Here is a 19,514-nt window from a genome sequence, read left to right on the forward strand (position 1 = left end):
TTTCACAACTAATCTTCATATTATCCTTTATATGAGAGAAAGTTTCTATAAAATATAACTGTAAACTTAAAATATAATACCAAACCAATAAAAAGGCTCATTATTTTATGTTAAATTAATATTAATTAAGATAGATTAATAATGATAGGTAATTATCTTCGACTTGAGCCAACTAAACTTCACAATTATGTTCAAGCAGGCATGTTTATAAATATTTTATATAATTATTTAGTTGACCACTTCTTGCAAAAGTCTTGGGGAAAATAAATTAATACATGTTTTTATCTAAATCAATGCCCTGATGAAAAAAATGCTGAAAGTAGATTATTTAGTACTCATAAAATGCATGGGAAATCTGTGGCCGCTATTGTTGTTCTTGTTAAAAAGTCTATGATGTTCTTCCTCTAATTTTCATTGTAAAATTTTATTTCTATTAAATTCAACTTTAGAACTGATGTAAAAGCATTGTGAATGCTAATACAATCCAAGGTGTGTTACATAAAATGCAATATTAAGGCCGAATTTTGCTTGTGACAAGGCCCAATTTCTTCTTGAAAACAGACTGGGTGCCATTGTTTTCACACATGTAAATCTCAAGTGAATTCACACCAAGCTGTGACTTCACTAATTATAGTAACATTACCTAATGTGTAATACACATGATTGGCTATCATTTAGAGCTGAATTTATTTAGAAACAGGGGAAATCACAGAGCTAATTGAGGGTTGTTGTGTGTATGCGTCAAATGGTGGCATCAGGGAAATGGGACATAGCGTCAAATGGTGGCATCAGGGGGTAAAGGATGTAATGCATTATTAGGGGGAAAAGAGTTAACATAAGGAAGTGCCGAGATTGGAGATCCATCATATCTGTAAGTTTACAATATATTCCGCTTTTAATACTTATACACATGTATATGATAGATATTCACTGTAAATATTGTAATAATTAAAGGTTGACATTGGAAAGAGAATTAGACAAAAAAATTATTTATATAGTAAAGAAAACGTATTTTATTCATAGTTTTTAATGGTCAGGTGGAGTTGTCAATAATAAATTAAGAGACAATATTGCCTTATCCTCGTACATTAACTGTTCTTAGAACAAGAGAGTCCAATGTGAGAAGGAATTAAATTAGATTTCTGTTGTTTTGTTTCCTCAGAATGGTGATAAAGACAAAGGGGGTTAAATCCGGACAAGAAAAGAGATCTACTTTGAGCACTGCACTACATAATTTGATGATCATCACACTACCCTTGCATTTGGTCAACATACTGTCGTTTATCAGTTAATTTGTTTTATTTTACACTTCTTTGGATCTTTTACGTTGAACTCCGACTAACTTGGGAGTTGGATTCTGTGAAAGGAAAATCCTGTGTACAGCTACCTTTGCTATGGAATAGGCAGTGAACAGATCGTCAAAACAAGCCCCTGTTTTACATCCTAATTTATGTTTTTGAATCTATCTGGTCTACCCACTACTCTCTTTTACTTTTAGTTTATTGCAGAACTAAGAGTCAAACAAGTCAGAGTAAGTATCCCTGTCTAATTTCACTAACTCAATCTTCCCATCACGCCCTGCTAAGAGGAGACGTGACGAGGTCACGTGATAGGACATCCAACCCACATCCACCAGTCCGGTCTCTCCGATCTTCCCGATCAACTTTCCCAAAGTATTCAGCTGATATATCTCGCCATTACTCAGTAGGACCAGGAACTTGTTTTCAACTTCCACAATCCATGTCACAGGATGCTTGAATTTCCTCTCCCACATCAGCTCTTTTTTCCACGAAATGCACAGAAGTTTTCTCTGGTTGAAGTCCGGAAACAGGAATTTATTACCAAGTTTGTTTTCAAGGAAGCATGAAACGACACTATGTCCTCTGATATGAACAGATATGTCCACAGCTCTGCTTCTTTGAAACCTTTTATCGTGTAGAATTACTTTGTAATTGTTAAGAATGCAGACCTTGGTTCCATTCAAACTTATTAAGCGTCCATTGGAAGCCAGTAGTTTGCTGTCTTTTTCTGTGATATACGTACCACAGTCTGTGTCAATAACTTGGAATGTTACGAGATTCCTGCCTGACAACACGTACAAACTGTCATCCGGGCGGACGGCAATGCTCGAGGGCCTTAGATCGTCACTTAGAAGACACACGCTCTGTATTTCGTTTCTTTTGCTAAACAAGATCAGACAATTATTGGCTTTGTCCATCGCAAGAATTCTTCCATCGGACATAAACGCTGCTCCACAAAGCTCACATTTTTGTTTCTCATAATTTGTTTTGCATTGAAACTCGGTCAGAAACGAGGTCCTCCACAGTACTTCGAACTCAGAACCTTCCACCTGATACACCGAAGAGTCAGTAGAAGCACTGATATCAAAAAACGCGGATACATTGTTCCCCTGTGGAGCATTGTTTGTAGACCGGCTCCTTGCCTCCGGTTTTGTCTTTGATGCGTTGGATTTCTCTTCAAACAGTTCTACCACGAGTTCGACGTACTTGTGGTCCTTTGTAGATCGGAACAAACGGTGGAAATCACGGCAGGCTGAGCATAGGAATTGTCTGCAGTCCGTACAGATGACCACAGCTGATACCGTCTGGCCTTTACCTTTACAAACCTCGCACAATTCCGGCATTTTAGAAAAAAGTTCAGGTTTCGTACAACTAAAACGAAAGCGACCTTTATGTAGATTTATAGAAAAATTGTCCACGTAAATAGTACACAAGACTGTTACATTTTCCTCAGATCTGTTGTTGTCATACAACAGTACATTTCTCCATAAATGCAAGCCCGAAATGTTTGTGAAGTTTGATATTCTCCTTTGTCAACAGGTATCTGGGCCAAAATGTCACGTTCGATAGTAACGAACAATTCAGGGTAAACGCAACTGATAATAATAATACCAGTGAAGTTTAAACTCATATCTGTGTTCAGTCACTATTTCTGTTGGTATTGCTTGCCAGAATTGACAAAGATATGTTTGTAATGTTTACAGAAAAATTGCGATTTCGTGTGATTGTTATAAACTCTTCTAAAGTTTTTTTTTTTGGAAACAATGAGACTTTCACAAAAATTATTATTCTTTTTGTTTATTTATTCTAAATTACCAATGATACTCAACAGTTGAGGAGATATTTGATTGTATTATAGACTCCTCCCCCTTTCGACCGAAACTTGTATATTACTAAACTGTTCACATAATATTGTCATGACATATTAACTCTATCTTCTTTTTGATATCAGAAGTCAGAATAATTTTGTTGTCTTGCTCTACCTTGTATGACAAATAAAAAGTCATGGAAGAAAGTAAAGAAAGTTCCTTTTTAAAGATAAAATAAAATGACCATGCACTTTTAAATTTGATAAATTGCTATTGAAAACGATGCCGTTTATTTAATCCCTCTTCTCTTATGTTTTCTACTAGGAAATCTGCATAACATCAACTATAGAAATCTACCGAAGAACCCTTAATTTGTTTTATTGTCCCAAGCACTGTCCTTAGCGCATGAAATTGCTGTATATATTAGCTGCAGAAATCAATTATCATGTATGAGATTCTTAACATACAGGCGTTATCGTTGTCAAACAATACAATGTCAGATTCTTATTGGCTTAGAATCATAAAACTTTGTCAGTTGATGCACCTTGGGTTTTCGGAGAATTCCGACCAAAAAGTAGGTCACAGTGACCTACCTTTGAAATAATATGGCTATATTTTAATATATATCAGGTACTTGTTGGCTTAAAATCATCAAACTTTGTCAGTTGTTGCATCTTGGGTTTTCGGAGAACATCGACCTAAAGTAGGTCACGCTCAGGTACTTAATGGCTTAGAATGATGAAACTTTGTCATTTGATGCACCTTGGGTTTTCAGAGAATTTTAACCAAAAGGTAGGTCACAGTGACCTACTTTTGCAATATTATGGCTATATTTTAATATATATCAGGTATTGATTTGCTTAGAATCATCAAACTAATTGTCAATTGATGCATCTTGGGTCCTTGGATAATATCAACCGAAAGGAAGGTCATGTTGTCCTACTTTTGAAAATTTCTTTATCTTTCATATAATAAGGGGCTTAAAATCATCACACTTCGACAGTTGATTATCCTGGGCTCTCAGTGATTTAACCAAAATTTAGGTCATGATGACCTACTTTTGCAATTTCAAGCCTTTATTCATATACAGGCTTCCAATAGAAGTGATAGATTGTACAATTTATCGGAAGAGCGATTCAAGACCCTTGGGCCTCTTGTCTCACTAAATTCACTATTAAAGCATAATATACATGTATGCACACTGAAATAGGCTTTTCCTCTATTTTATAATATTCTTCAGAGTTGCTGACATCAGACACGTCAAAGTGTTGATTTTAGTTAGGATATAATTTCCAAGTAATGTCCTATACCTGTAATAGTAATTATTATTTTCTAACTGAAAATTCATCAAATGTCTGTTATACAGAAGAAACTCTCTACTTGATAATTAGCGAACTCGAAGAGATATTGCCTACGACAACACCTTATTTCTAATTTGAAAACATGAATTCAATACATGTATTTTTAAAAACTATTTATTGTTTGTTTTTATTCTCTGTGGTCGAATTTTCACACACCATATTGAAGAGAAACTAGTTTTTGTTAGAGTTCTTTATTTGGAGCAGACGCTACAGTACAGTTGTTGTCCATCTTTATATGGCGGGCACGGTAAACTCCCACATTTGGCGCTGACGATGTAAAACAGTTTGCCGTCTTCATCAGCGCTACTATGATCCAACACCTCTGGGTGCCGGTGTAACGTTGAATTTTGACCCGGGTTGAAAATTGACCCGGGGGTCATTTTTCAACGTTGAATACTGAGACCAAAGGTGTTAAATTTAGACCCTAATCTGTTGAAAACTGAGCCGGGTCGTGGAATTTTGATCATGAAACCGGTTCAAAATTCAACAGCATAAAAACACATTTTTATGATTGGGTTTTCACTACTGTGACTTAATTCAGATAGGTATGAGGCCCTGTTTTGGTATTTACTGGAAAAAGTAATATCCCCTATTTGAAAAAGTGATATCACCTGTTCCAATAGAAGATATCACCTATTTGATTTGAATTTGTGATATCACCAATTCGAAAAGTGATATCACTTATTCGAATTGGTGATATCGCCTATTCGATTGGGTGATATCACCTTTTCCCGTCGAACAGCTGTAGTTTTTTTTGCTTACAAATTAATTTATTTCACTTATATATCATGTAAACAACAAGAAAATCGTAGAAAACGCATGAAAACTGGGTAGTCCGAATTTTCTTGGTTCCAGTGGTAATCTATATATTATAGGGATCATTCATTAATGACTGTTGTAAGAAACTCAAATAGGTGCTATCACCTATTCGAATAGGTGATACCACTTATTCAAATAGGTGATAGCACCTATTTAGCACGAAAAGGTGATCACATGGTTAAGTATATAACAGCATAAAGACTTGAGTTACTCTTTATAGAATCTGAAATGCATATTGACTTCATGTTTTTTTTCTTGTGATCATATGCTAAATTGCAGGAGTCCTTTTAGAAAATTTCATTAAAGTGAGTGACATCGATCCCCCCCCCCACCCACCCCCCGCCTGGTTTTCTCATAGAACAAGTGTTAAAATGGAGATAATTTTTTGTAAAAACAGAAATAGTATTGATTTCTCAATTAAAGATAATAAAAAATATGACTTGATGTTTCTGAAAAAAAAAATTACTACAACTTGTATTAATATTTTTTAATGTTCCGTAATTGATGAGACGTAACAATGCCTTGAAGTCTTTAATTAGGATCTACATGTACTTTATATTTTAAGACATATTGGATATCTTTGTCAAAAATTGATACGAGACATAATCAAATAATTAAATTAGCATTCTGAATAACTAAATCCTCTATAATTACTCCACCAATGTATAAAACGAAACACATTTATTTAATATTAAACAGCAACAGCTTAATTTATGCTGATCCCTAGTCTCTAAGTCTTGAATAGAGAAAACTTGTGCCTTATTCCCAAAATTTTCAAATTTTGTTTTGTCAATCTATGTGATAAAATGATTTATATTCGATAATAATGTGAAACTTTACATTCCTATTTAATTGAGTTTACAACCAATTCTAGTTTAATTTGTCATATTTCCCAGAATGCAATCATGGCAATTATTGAAAAAGAAAAAAAAAACATCGCATAGGAGATCATAGAGATAAAATTATGTAATAAGATGAGAAGTTTATCGAATAGGAATCGTAGAAATGGATGCTAGTATGTTTTCGAACAACAACTTTTTTGCATATGAACCTAATAATTATCGAATAAAAAAAAAATTATCGAATAGGAATGACAAAATTAGCGACTAGCAACCGATTGTTTTAAATATTAATGACATCGAATAGAAACGCATGTTTTCGAGAAAAAAAAATATAAAAATTTTATGATATATGAATCATATTGTCACATTTCCTGTAATTGGAATAGCAATTTATCGAATACAAATTTCAAATAATGGAATAGAAATAACAAGTTATCAAATAGATATCACATTCTATAGAATAAGAATGTTTTAGAATAAGAATAATCTCATTCTCAAGGTTATGGTCCGAAAGCGATCAAGCCTGAGACAGCCTATCGACAAATAAGTTAATTGTTACAGGGATTTCAACAATTTATTTAAAGTCAGCATTACTTACATGCTATGGTCGCTATATTGCTCTTTTCACAAATATAACCTATCATTGGAATCATTTTGGTCGATGTGTTTCATTCTAATTTTTAGGCTATAAATTTTGTTATTTTTATACTGAATTTGACTAGATGGGATGGGATGTTCCACCCACCTGATCAATATATATAGGGCTACTTTCTAGATTGCAGATTTTTAAGATTTTTGTTTTATGCCCTATTCGTTGTTTTGTAGTTATTTATGGATGCCATGGATTTTGGAAAGTATTGTCAAAAATAAAGATGTCATGCTTGAAGATAACTAAAACCGTGCACTGTTCAAAATGTACATGTATACACGGGGTGATACTGTATGTTTATTTCTATTATTCTTGAAAAGGGAAAAAATTGAAACCGAAATATAAATAAAGTGATACTGATAAATCCCGTAAAACAACTTCCCAGCTAAAAAAAATGTTCAAACTTTGAGGTGGGGTCAATATTCAACAGGGTCAATTTTCAACTTGTTGACGTCATCAGGTGTAAGAAAAAAAATATCAAGCTGTTGAAAAATGACCCCGGGTATAAATTCAACGACTTTTGGTCTCAATATTCAACGTTGAAAAATTACCGCGGTTCAATATTCAACGTTGAAAAATGACCCCAGGGTCAATTTTCAACTCGGGTCAATATTCAACGTTACACCGGTCCAAACACACAAACTGTGAGGCTGCCACATGGCTCATAGCGCCACTGGCTAGAAACCCCGAGTACTCGGTCTTCCATCCGCTGTAGCAATGTTCTCTACTAGCCAGCATGATGACACTAGTACTACGTAAACTTCTACAGACGGCACACGGAACGTCGTCATTATGGATTCCAGAAACAAAATTGCCCTGATACTCTGAACCGTAAATGGAGCTGGAAGAGGACAGGATATTATGGAAGGTGGGATCACGTGGTAGACAGACATACTCCGCCGCGCCTCCTGTCTGGCTATACGGTGATCCTCCTGTGTAGCCTAAGAAGAAAAGATTGATATGTATAGGATATATTATAAATACACAATCCAATGTTAAAGACAAAAATACGTTTACATTTTTGAATCTTTATCTTTTAATGGCTCCGGAGGATATAATTTTTGAAAACTAGAACATGTTGCTTCTCACCCCAATACACCAATTCCGAGTCGGCGTCGGGACAACTCTTTTTTCCCCATCGAACAAAAGTAGCCCCACCGAAGGCTGAAATTAAATGTTGAAGGATTGTTCAAAAAAGTTTAAAAACTGAAACATTTTGATACATTTTGACTTGCAAGATATTCTTGTTTTGTAACAAACTCTTGAGAGCCATAGAGCAAAATGTTCGAACCAAATTACATGTATATATTCCTTCTTATACCCCCCCCCCCCCCGGCTGAAAAGTTGGAGGGTATATAGTGATCGGGTAGTCCGTACGTAGGTCCGGGGGTACCCATCTCTTGATAATCCGCAACTCTTCATTTATCACTGAATGAAATTTTGAAATTAAAGGAAACTTTCACAGAATCTTTGTTACATAGTGCCATTGTGAATGAAAAGCCAAAGGGTTCAAAATTCCAACTATGTAATTCATAAAATGTGCACATTTAAACCTTATTTGTAAATTGTAAATCATAATTTCATAATTTGTCAATTGTTCTATATCAGTTTGTCAATTGTTCTATCACAATTTTTAAATTGTAAATTATCCAACATAACTTGAAAAGTGTAAAATGTAAATGCAAATAAATTGTGTAATGCGTAGACACACAGAACTTTTCGTATATACAAAGGGCAGGCGGGGGAGGGTCCATCCATGTCAAAATATTCCAAGCCAGAAATATATTTGCTTCAGTATATACATTAAATAACTCTGCACATTTCGGGGGGGGGGGGGGGGCTGTAGACACCCAAACCCCCCACTAGATCCGCGCAGGAAGAGGTGCCAAAAAATAGAACCCGAAAGCTTTTTCAGGTTTATAAAGTAGAATCAAGACCATGCACTAGTATCGAAGGGGGGGGGGGGGCTCCCCCTTCCCGCTTTTTCCCAAACATAATGTTTTACTGTAATTTAGTACCAAAACCTATCATAATTATGGATCGAAAAATTGTCTTGTGAAATATAAAGTACCATACTACTCCCTCCCCCATCCCCGCCGGGTTTCTCAGATAAATGTGTCAATTACTTTTCTATGAGCCCTTTTAAAAAACGATGCTACATACATGAAGACTAGATTTTTTTCTATGTTCTGTTTTTGTGTGATCGTTGGTCCCAAGGCATGGAAGCTTTTTTCTGAATTTCATTTTGTCTCAATAGGGATGCATGGAATAAACTATATGTGCCGATGAACACCAACAAAAAATGCTTCATAAACTTCTGGGATGTATTAGGCTCTATAGAATCATCTGATTAATGTATAAAAACTCTTTGAGGGGTGCAAAGAGGAGGACCCCTCCCCTTCCTAGTCGTGTGGTAGTCTTAAATCTGAAAGTTTTTACTTTCCAAAAGGCGTTATTACGCCTTTTTTTTAAAAACGCGTTATTACGCCTTTTTTTAAAAACGCGTTTTTACGCCTTTATAAAAGACGTTATTTTGCCTTTTAAAAAGGCGTTATTACGCCTTTTAAAAGGGTTATAACGCTTCCTGAATAACCATTATTTTGCATTTAACAGGCCTGTGCTTTTACCCCCCCCCTTCCCCCTCCAACCACCACAACCACCCCGCACTCTACTGGCCAAACTCGTGGGGGGACTTCTCGGTAAAACTTTGTTTAAATGCAATGATTTGCCACAGTTTTACACACTGCAACAAAATGTTCAGGAACCAAGCACCCAGTAGTTAATTATAATATCTAAACTGTAGCACTTTGGGGGGGGGGGGGGGGTTACCCCATTCGCACTCGTACCACAGGCCTACTTGAAAAGGAAAATGGAAAGGCGTTATTTTATGTTAATAAATATATGAAAGATTTAATTAAAACCATCTTTATTACATTTTCAACAATGAAATACTGTAATTTATCCATTGAATAAAAGTGATATCTTGTCACAATGTGATAGGATATCAAAATGATATCCTGTCACAGTGTGACAAATATCAGAAGTGCAGCAAAACTCTCGATTTACCTTCCCATAACAAAAAGTGTTGTAAAAATATTCCTTGGACTGTATTAATATATAGAGAGAGTAAATAAACCATTCTGACAAAGAATAAGACTGTCTATGTTACTGAAATCCATGTTTAAGGATGACGTTTACTCAGGTTTCAGAAAACAGAAAGGAAATTTTAGAAAGTATAATATGTTAGATCAAAAATTGTTCTAAATGGATAAAATGAGCAAGTTTTAAATCAAAATCAATTTAAAAATTTAATATTTTATTATTAAAAGAAAATACACAGGAACAAAAGTCAACGCATGGTAATGCAGAGGAAATTCGGACTAAAATTTTAATTTTTTTTATTTTTGTTAAAATTTTTTATTTCTTGCCATTTAATTACAAAGTAAAGGTAACATGTATTTTTAAACATCATTCTGCAAATATTATATGTGTTAAAGCTCATAAATTATTTCAAAATGATCGAATACTGTGAAATAAAGAAATTCCAAAATATGAACAAAAACCATTCCAGACAACACATCTCAATAATTTGATCATTGACCCCATATAATATTAATACCATGAGGATAAGGGCAACAATAGTAATCTGAAGCTATAAATAATTTAGAGTTCTTATCAGTCAGATTTTTTCAATATTCGATTAAAAATGGGGGAAAATATAAATATGACAGAGGAAATTCGGACTGTAAAAATCATCACATTTACGGCCCAAACTCCAATCATTTCTTTATAAGAAGCAACGCTGTTCCATTGCTATAATATTTCATTATTTAAAGAGTTTAGTTGCTTGTAATATTTTGTGTGTGAAGAAAAAATTGGTCATAGTGTGAAAAATTGAGGTATTTCTCGAGGAAAAACTCAGGAGCCACTAGCATGAAAAGTAGGTCATTGACCTAGTTATTTGAAATTGAAAATTCACACAAGAATCATAGGTGTACAATGTGCAATAGGTGGTTTTTCGTTCTTATCAGTGGAATTTTTGGTCATTTGAGTAAAGGTATACCTTAAGGTAGGTCACTTGTCAGCTTTATGGAAAAGTTCACGCAGAACCTCTTACTTCAAAACTATTTATCAAAATTCAATTTTTATAACATATTTAATTGCAACAATGTTAATGTTTAAACATTCAACGAAAAAACTGCTCAAAAATCTACAAAGAAGCAAGATTTGTGAGGGACTATATTTTGTGGTGGAAGGATATTTAGCAGATAAATCTGCAAATCTGCACATTTATTAAATTTAATATCTTGGAACTTTAGCCTCACATACTTTTACTCAGAGAATATTTTCCATTATGATATTGCTAGGAATATTTAATATAGGTCTTAATTTATAGTTTTAGAACAAGTATTACACCTTCCTTCAACAAACTTTGCCAAAAAATGAAGATATGTCAAATAAGTCAATGTAAAATTTGCATCATTTTTCGCCTGAAAATCACATATTTTGACCAATATTTCAAAATTAACATCACTGACCCCAACTTTTTCTTTCATTATTTTAAAGTACTCGATACTGATCAGCACTAAAGTTGTAAAAAGCTTGATTTAAGAAAATGTTTCATTGCCTATTTAGTTTTTAGTACCCCAAAATATGTTACTTTTTAGTGCAGAAAGGTCACACAATAATTTACGCGCATTAATTTGCAAGATTTTTTCAATTATAAATATTATTCAAAATATTTTACATAAAATAAGATAATATTTTTTGCCATGGTTACATCTGATAAAACATAATTAAGGTTTAAGTAAATAACCAAAGAGTTCAATTTTAAGTGCAAAAAGGTCAACTTCATTGTACCGTAGATCAGTAAGATGAACACTGACCACCTACTTTCTCTGTGATTTTGCGTCACTCTGTATGAGTACTTATCCAAAATATACTTCACAATAAATCCTTGATTTAACAAATTTCACGAGTGACATACCTTAAAATGTTTTCAATTTCGTATCACTTAGCTATGACGTCTCAACCGCTCAACTATGACGTCATATAGCCTATGACTGTATAGAAAAAAAGACAAATAGGCAACGGGAAAATCAAAGAAAATGTAATAAACAGAAAATTCAATGTTTTGTAGTTGAATATGGAATTTATTTCACTCGTGAGACAGGATTTTTTTTTTAATTTTCACTCGTGCTTCGCACTCGTGAAAATATAAAAAAAATCCTGTCCCACTTGTGAAATAAATTCCATATTCAACTACAAACATTGAATATCCTCTATTTATTTATGCAATTCTCTATATTCCTGCACATCTCACTGACAACCGTTTGCATTCGTATTAAGAGAAGGCAACACTCTACTTGTGAAGATACGATATAGGCAGATGTATCTTGGAGCTTTGCTTGCCATGTATTAAAATTCATGTCATTTGAAGATATTTTTCTCTCTTCTTGGAAAAAAGCAGGCAAACTATTTGCATAGGTACTAGTATAATGAGCAATTGAAATCAATGATCCTTGGTAGGGGTGTTCTGGTATTAAAGAAGGACTTAGTTGGTTCAACATTGAAAATATATGACGCATTTAAAAATCTTTTCCCTGGAAATCTAATTGTTATCTGTTTTAATTATTTTTTGAGAAATTAGTCCTGTATCAAATTATGAAATTCATATCGCAAAGGTAAGATTTCTGCAGCCCCCCCCCCCACCCCACCATTTGGTTGGGCTAAATATGTTTCGTCATGTATTCAAAATAAAGACGTAATAACGCCTTTTGGAAAGGCGTAATAACGCCTTTTATAAAGGCGTAATAACGCCTATGGAAAGGCGTAATAACGCCTTTTCAAAAGGCGAAATAACGCCTTTTAGAAAGGCGTAATAACGCGTTTTAGAAAGGCGTAATAACGCCTTTTCAAAAGGGCGTAATAAAGCCTTTTTAAAAGGGCGTAATAACGCCTTTTAGAATGGAAAGGCGTAATAACGCCTTTTTTCGCGTTATTACGCCTTTTCGAAAGGCGTTATAACACCTTTTAATTTTTTTTCTCTCTAGATTGATCCTAGTAGGCTTTCGTAAACACATGATCACTTCAAATAATTTTGATTTAAACTTTCCGTATATACAAAAAATGTGTACTTTACAAAGACATGAAAGGGTCTGTCAATACATTTTTCGGGATGTTCCGGGAATTTTTTTCTAAATGAGGTGGTAGGTTCATGTGTCCACTAAAAAAAGTCATCCAAACGCAAAATTCCTATTTTTCGTGTGTGTGGGAAGGGGGGGGGGGGGGGGGGGGGGTAATGAACATTTCTCGTTGATAAACTGCTTCAAATATTTATATGATACTTCTACTTATTTACATATACGAGATGTCCATAATATTGAAAGCCAACGTGTTCAAAATTCCAACTCTGTAATTCCTGAATTTGTAAATTGTAAATAATAATTTCATAATTTGTTAATTGTTCTCTCACAATTTGTAAACTGTAAATTAATCAACATAACTTGAAAAGTGTAAAATGTAAACGCAAGTTATGTCAATGATCACGTATAATTCGAAGACTTGCGATTTGTCAACCTGTGAAATGTAAATTGTACTTTCGTGTATTTGAAAATTATGCAAGGTTGCATTATTCTGACGCCTATTTAGACGAAAAGGGGGCGCTATAGAGGTGACAGGTTAATTCGTTGCTTAACAATTGAATCATTTCCCCAATTCGTCCTACCATAAAAATATAGAGAAAGACTGATGAAATGTTTATGAATTAAATTTCATGTCTGTCCGTAAGACTCTTTATAAATAATAATATATTAGCAGGGGTATACTCTAGTAAAAACTCCCAAAAATCCTGTTTAATTTTAGATTTTGACATTTTAAAAAGCCTTTTCTGGAGTGTTACTGGCAGATTCGGCAGAAGGGAGGTTGGGGGTTGGAGAGGTCTGGACCCCCTAGGATTTTCAATAATCAATTTTGTAAAGTAAAACAATCAAGAAGTAAATAACCTTGACCATAACTTTCAGGAGTTATGGTATGGAAAGCCAAAGGGTTCAAAATTCCAACTCAAGGTACCAACATGCAGAAGAGAAAATCAATGTACTTTTTTTTTTTTTTTTTTTTTTTTTATAAATTTTAAACTTTCAGGACTTGATTTACAGAGTTGGAATTTTGAACCCCTTGGCTTTCCATAATTGTGACCTCTTGTTTTACTTTTTGATCCGACATATATTTGGGTTTCCCAGAGCAAAACATGGACACTGCCATTCTTTCTATAATTATATTGAAGTGTACATGTATGCCCATCTCTTATCTGCAACTCCTCCTATACCACTGAATAAAATTTAATGATACTTTCACAGATTCTTCATTACATAATGCCATTGTGCATGTGCACCTCTTATTTTACTTTTCGATCTGACTTATTTCGGGTCTCCCAGATCAAAACATGGACTAATGCCATTATAACCTTTAGGGAGGCGCGGATATCATTTAGTGAGCTGATCTTGTTTTAGCTTTGTAAAACAGAGTTTTAACGTACTGTACAGTCACTTGATCAAAGAAACGTCATCTCCGTTAAACCAAAAACCAAACACAAAAAACTTATCCTTATGTATGTTTTTCAATATATTCCCTTTACAGCTTACCAGTTATTTGTTTGAACATATAAAGTATATAATTTTGATGACTTGTAGCTTGAAATTCTTACACAGATTTTCCAGAAACTTTTCATATTATTTATATTCTTTAAAGCTACATTCTGGCGTTATCAGGAAATAATGATAAAAAAATAATAATCCTAAGTTTATAAGAAATATTCTGCAGTTATTTTTTCTATATCTTTCTATAAGTTTTTCTGTATAAATAATTTTGAGAGGAACCACAGACACTTGACTTACATATTTTTCTTATTAAAAATATCCCCCATACCTAAGAATTCGTGAACTATTAGGAAAGGGGTTATTTTTTTTAAAAAATATGTAATTGCAAGTGCCTCTGATATGAACCTATCTTAGTTTATACATGGTTTTTTTTCTGGAATGCTATGTAATGAATATATTTGTTATGGGTTTTCAAATATAAAAAGTTTGACTAATCCTAATTAAAACGCACCTTTAGAATTGTTTGCCCTCAAAGTTTCCACTTCCCTCGTCAAAGACTGGATTTTAGATTCCATTTCCTGAAGCCGATTTTCAAAATATTGAGGATCACTTATCAGTAACCGTTTCTGCTTCTCGGACTGAGTGCAAACAAAATTCAGAAGGGGGAACACCACAACGTAGAGGAGGAAATTTCGCGACATATTGCTAATTGTACAATATGGTCTCTTTTAGTTCCTTAGATTGTTAGAATTCCCTTATCTTATCTTTCTAAAGTGCATGCAGTTGTAATAACAATGAAGAAAATTTTCATAAAAAGGACAGGAGTTTGAAAATATTTAAAACACAATGTAACTTTAAACGTTTATGATAGTTGAATTATGATTTTTTTGTCCCCCGCTTGAAAAGTGGGGGATATTAATTTGGGTCTGTCCGTCCGTCTAGCTGTCCGTCCGTCTGTCCGTCTTTCTGTCTGTAACGCTTTCGTTTCCACACGATATCTCGAGAACCCTTTGAGCTTTCGCAATGAAATTTGGCATAGCAACTCCCTATGGACTAAAGAAGAATCCTATTGATTTTGAGGTCAAAAGGTCAAAGGTCAAGGTCATAAATTCGCAAATTCTGTCTTTTATAACACTTTCGTTTCCGCACGATATCTCGAGAACTCTTTGAGCTTTTGCAATGAAATTTTACATAGCAACTCCCCGTGGCCGAAGGAAGACCCCTATTGATTTTGAGGTCAAAAGGTCAAAGTTCAAGGTCATAAATTTATACATTCTGTCTGTATGAAACACTATCATTTCCGGGCGATATTTCAAGAAGATTTTGAGCTTTTGCAATGTAATTTTATACTAAAACTCCCTAGGACCTCTCTCACCCCCCTCAAAGTGTCCCGCCCTGTTTGTTTTATTAGTATTTATTGAATTATATGTCGCTATTTTTAGCACAGGGGCATGAGGAGAGTTATTACGTATAAAACAGGTTCTCGGTGGACTATATATTCTTATTACATCTATTAGAACTGTTTAATACAGGTTAAATTAGATATCATGCATTGTGTAAAATTTTCACAATATCGAACGTGAATATATACCTATGTGACTTCATAAAATAGCATCATAATTTATATGAATTATTAAAACACATCTTTTTAAGGAATCATGGTTAAATAAAGCAATATTTTGGAATTTTGTGCATTGTTGCCTCTCGAATATGATTATCCAATAATTGTTTTTCGAGTTTTGCTGTGTTTCAACGATTTTATTTTGACTTCTCTAACAGATTTTATTTAATCAAAAAAAAAAAAAAAAAAAAAAAAAAAAAAAAAACAAACAAAAAAAAAAAAAAAAAAAAAAGGATTGCTCCAATAAAATTAATTTTATAATCACAATTTGTAAGCAAGACAGTATATGCTAGTACACGTAGGTTTAAAATGTAATACTAATATTCTAGTCCAGTATAGGTACATGAAGGATATGGAGATAACGAACAGTATTCAATATCAAATTCCTTAAAACAATACAAAATAGGAGCATAGCAAACACATCGGAGGTGGGATCAGGTGCCATGGAGGAGTGAGAATCCCGCGCATGCTGACCGGTCACACCCGCCGTGTGCTCCTTGTCATGATCGGGAAATAATGGAAAAATCTGTCGTCAATTCAGTGTATAAATAATCGACTAACAATTAGTATGAACAAGCTAATTCAGGGAATTTTTGTCCCCCGCTTTGGGAAAAAAAGTAAACCATGCGCAGTTCGAGGGTAAAGGGGGGTGGAGTCGGATCCCCCTGACTGAATTATTATGCCATTATTGTAGAAGTATTAAATGTATACATGTATACTGAAACAAATAAAATATGCCAATATGGATATAAAGATTTGATTGCTTATTCTTTATAATATGTGTAGAAGATCCTTTTTACATGTATATGGAATATTTATCACACTGTAATGATGATTTTATGAGTTTGTGCAAGCCAGACCTCATAAATTTTTCATTTCACATGTTGAATACTATCATTTTGTTAAAAAAAAAGTATTTCGGAAAAAAAGGCAATGAATCATCCGAGATTCGAGCCCAGGACCTCTCACATATGAAGCGAGAGACATACCACTAGACCAGGAACCGCTTTTCTTGATTGAAATTTATATGCAAGGATGGAGTCACATACATGTATATATTTACGTTCGAGATTGTCAAAATTTTATACACAATGCATGGTGTCTAATTTAACCTTTATTAAACAGTTCTAATAAATGTAATAAGAATATAAAGTCTGCCGAGAACCTGTTTTATACGTAATAACTCTCCTCATGCCCCTGTGCTAAAAATAACGACATGTAATACAATAAATACTAATAAAACAAACGGGGCGGGACACTTTGAGAGGGGTGAGAGAGGTTTTAGGGAGTTTTGGCATAAAATAATAATGCAAAAGCTCAAAATCCTCTTGAAATATCGCCCAGAAGGGATAGTGTTACACACAGACAGAATGTATAAATTTACGACCTTGAACTTTGACCTTTTGATCCCAAAATCAATGGGGTTCTTCTTTAGTCCATAGGGAGTTGCTATGCCAAATTTCATTGCGAAAGCTCAAAGGGTTCTCGAGATATCGTGTGGAAACGAAAGCGTTACAGACAGACAGAATGACGGACGGTTAGACGGACAGACGGACGGACAAACCCAAATTAATATCCCCCACTTTTCAAGCGGGGGACAAAAACGTCAGTCAGCATTTGATTCAATGATAAATTGTATTTTCTGACAAGGTCATTGTATCGACCAAAGAACTTACGAAATGATGACTTTAAACGAGACTGCTGATATTCTTGTTTTATGAACTCGTTTGTCAATAATTTACCTCGTTTTAGAAATTGTTCATGCGTAGAGCATGCTCTTGCGTATCGAATCAACTGAGATATATAAACGCCGTATGTAGGTGATGAAGGTATATTGCTGCATAAGTAAGGGAAGTTAATTGACGATAGAAAAGTTAAAGTTATCACGTTTATCATAGAGCTTGGTTTTTAGATTACCATTAACGTCTTTTTCAAGTAAAATATCCAAGTATGAAACAGATGTGTCAGACTCTGTGGTATCTTTTATCTCAAGCTCTCCTGGATATATCGCATCGACATACGAATGGAAATTACCATTGTTAATTGGCAACACGTCGTCGATATATCTAAATGTTAAGTTCTTTTCACGCATAAGATTTTGCACATATTCTGCTCCATATGAATACAAAAAAAGGTCTGCTAATAACTCCTGCATTATTGGTGTGAGAAAGCTTCTATTCGGTGAGCAGAGTTTTGACACTGTTTTTGGAGATAAAGGAAATATACTGAAAGGAAAAAGAGGGTAGCAAAATATTCGAAATTTTTTTGACCGCATGTCCGAAAATTGGTCAGATGAGATTGAATGTTAGTTACTTTGCACCAAAATTAGTGTTTAGAATTACTCAACCGTGAAATGTATGACCTCACTTAGAGAAAACGTTAAAAAGCCCAAAACACGTGCAAATTGATGACGACGAGTTTGTCAACAAATCTTTCTGTACCATTTGATGCACCTGAGGTATACACATTGTTTTTCAATATTTACGGACGATATAAATCTCTTGCACATTTGGTACAATTTACGGAAGTTCCATGAGGTCTGGTTTTCGAAATGCCTAAGTTAGGATAAAGGCAACAACGGGTTACTGAGTAGCTTCTTGTAAATTTCCCCCCATAGATCGTGTTGCGCATTGTTAGAGAGGGCATAGAATGGTTTCCAACCAACCGTTACGATGACGTTGACGCGAAACAGAGTCACGTTAAGATCGGGTTATTCGATCTGCCACCTGTTTAATCGCCACCTTCCTATAATAATCATTTTATTCACCCCAAAACTGAAAGAAACCTATTGTGAAATTTGGGCTTTTGAGTCGGTAAACTCTATGTTGCGTTCCTCTCATTGGCGCATACGCGCGCCGTCTGCCTTATTTTTCGGCGTAGTTACCCATGCCCAGTATTGCCAGGGTTTGAAAGATAAAACACTTTGATGAATTCCATGCAAAGGAGAATCAGGAGAAATTGTGGCAGATGCACGGGGAAGACATTGATAAAATTGAGAGTTTTCGATTTTCACTTTTGGGGGGTATCGTCAAATAAGTTTCAAGAACTCATGAATTATAAGAAAAAATCAAATGGGATTTTGGTAACATTTTCTTTAAGATGATTTTAAAGGTTCGATAGGAAGACGGAAAAAAAAAATAAAAAAAGATAAATATATTTAATTCACCTCAAAAGTTTACCCTGCGTTTCTTTTTCCTTTCAGCATATAAAGACAAGCATGTCAAGTATGGTTTTATTGATAATTATTGTAGGAGAAAATAAAAACGATCAGTTTTTCAGCGCATTTTTTCTGAAAGTGATTCTGGGGAGAGGGGTACTCCTTGTAGTTCGGAGTTGGATATCATTGTGTTATTATTATACTAAGAGAAAAAAAATGCATGTTAATAGGATAGAAATAATTGCTTGGATGTTGACTCTAAGAAGAGATGCAAACATGATAAAGAAATGAAACCCATGGAGATAAAGAACAGTACTCGGTCAAGATCAAAAGTCCACAAAAACAACACAAAATAGGA

General features: G+C 34.2%; 1 protein-coding gene across 1 annotated transcript; it reads right to left on the reverse strand.

Annotated features, from left to right (window-relative positions):
- Positions 1-4,596: 4,596 nt before the first annotated feature.
- Positions 4,597-15,079, reverse strand: LOC134281278 (short-chain collagen C4-like). Its single transcript, XM_062763754.1, has 4 exons — positions 14,890-15,079; positions 7,870-7,944; positions 7,404-7,721; positions 4,597-4,798 (listed from the first exon to the last, which is right to left on the reverse strand). The coding sequence occupies exons 1-4, from the start codon at positions 15,077-15,079 to the stop codon at positions 4,662-4,664; spliced, it is 720 nt and encodes a 239-aa protein (XP_062619738.1). The 3' UTR covers positions 4,597-4,661.
- Between the last annotated feature and the right edge of the window lie 4,435 nt (positions 15,080-19,514).

Source organism: Saccostrea cucullata, unplaced genomic scaffold (assembly GCF_032062105.1).
Source record: "Saccostrea cucullata isolate Sc308-1 unplaced genomic scaffold, CSIRO_AGI_Scuc_v1 ctg105, whole genome shotgun sequence".
In the NCBI taxonomy this organism is placed as follows: Eukaryota; Metazoa; Mollusca; class Bivalvia; order Ostreida; family Ostreidae; genus Saccostrea; species Saccostrea cuccullata.

Excerpts from the sequence above, each read along its gene's own strand:
- LOC134281278 (XM_062763754.1), bottom strand. The coding sequence starts at position 15,079 with ATGTCGCGAAATTTCCTCCTCTACGTTGTGGTGTTCCCCCTTCTGAAT. Across the intron at positions 7,945-14,889 it reads GAGGGCAAACAATTCTAAAG|CCTTCGGTGGGGCTACTTTT; the intron begins GTGCGTTTTAAT and ends ATTTAATTTCAG. Across the intron at positions 4,799-7,403 it reads GTTTGTGTGTTTGGACCGGT|ACCCAGAGGTGTTGGATCAT; the intron begins GTAACGTTGAAT and ends CGTTACACCGGC.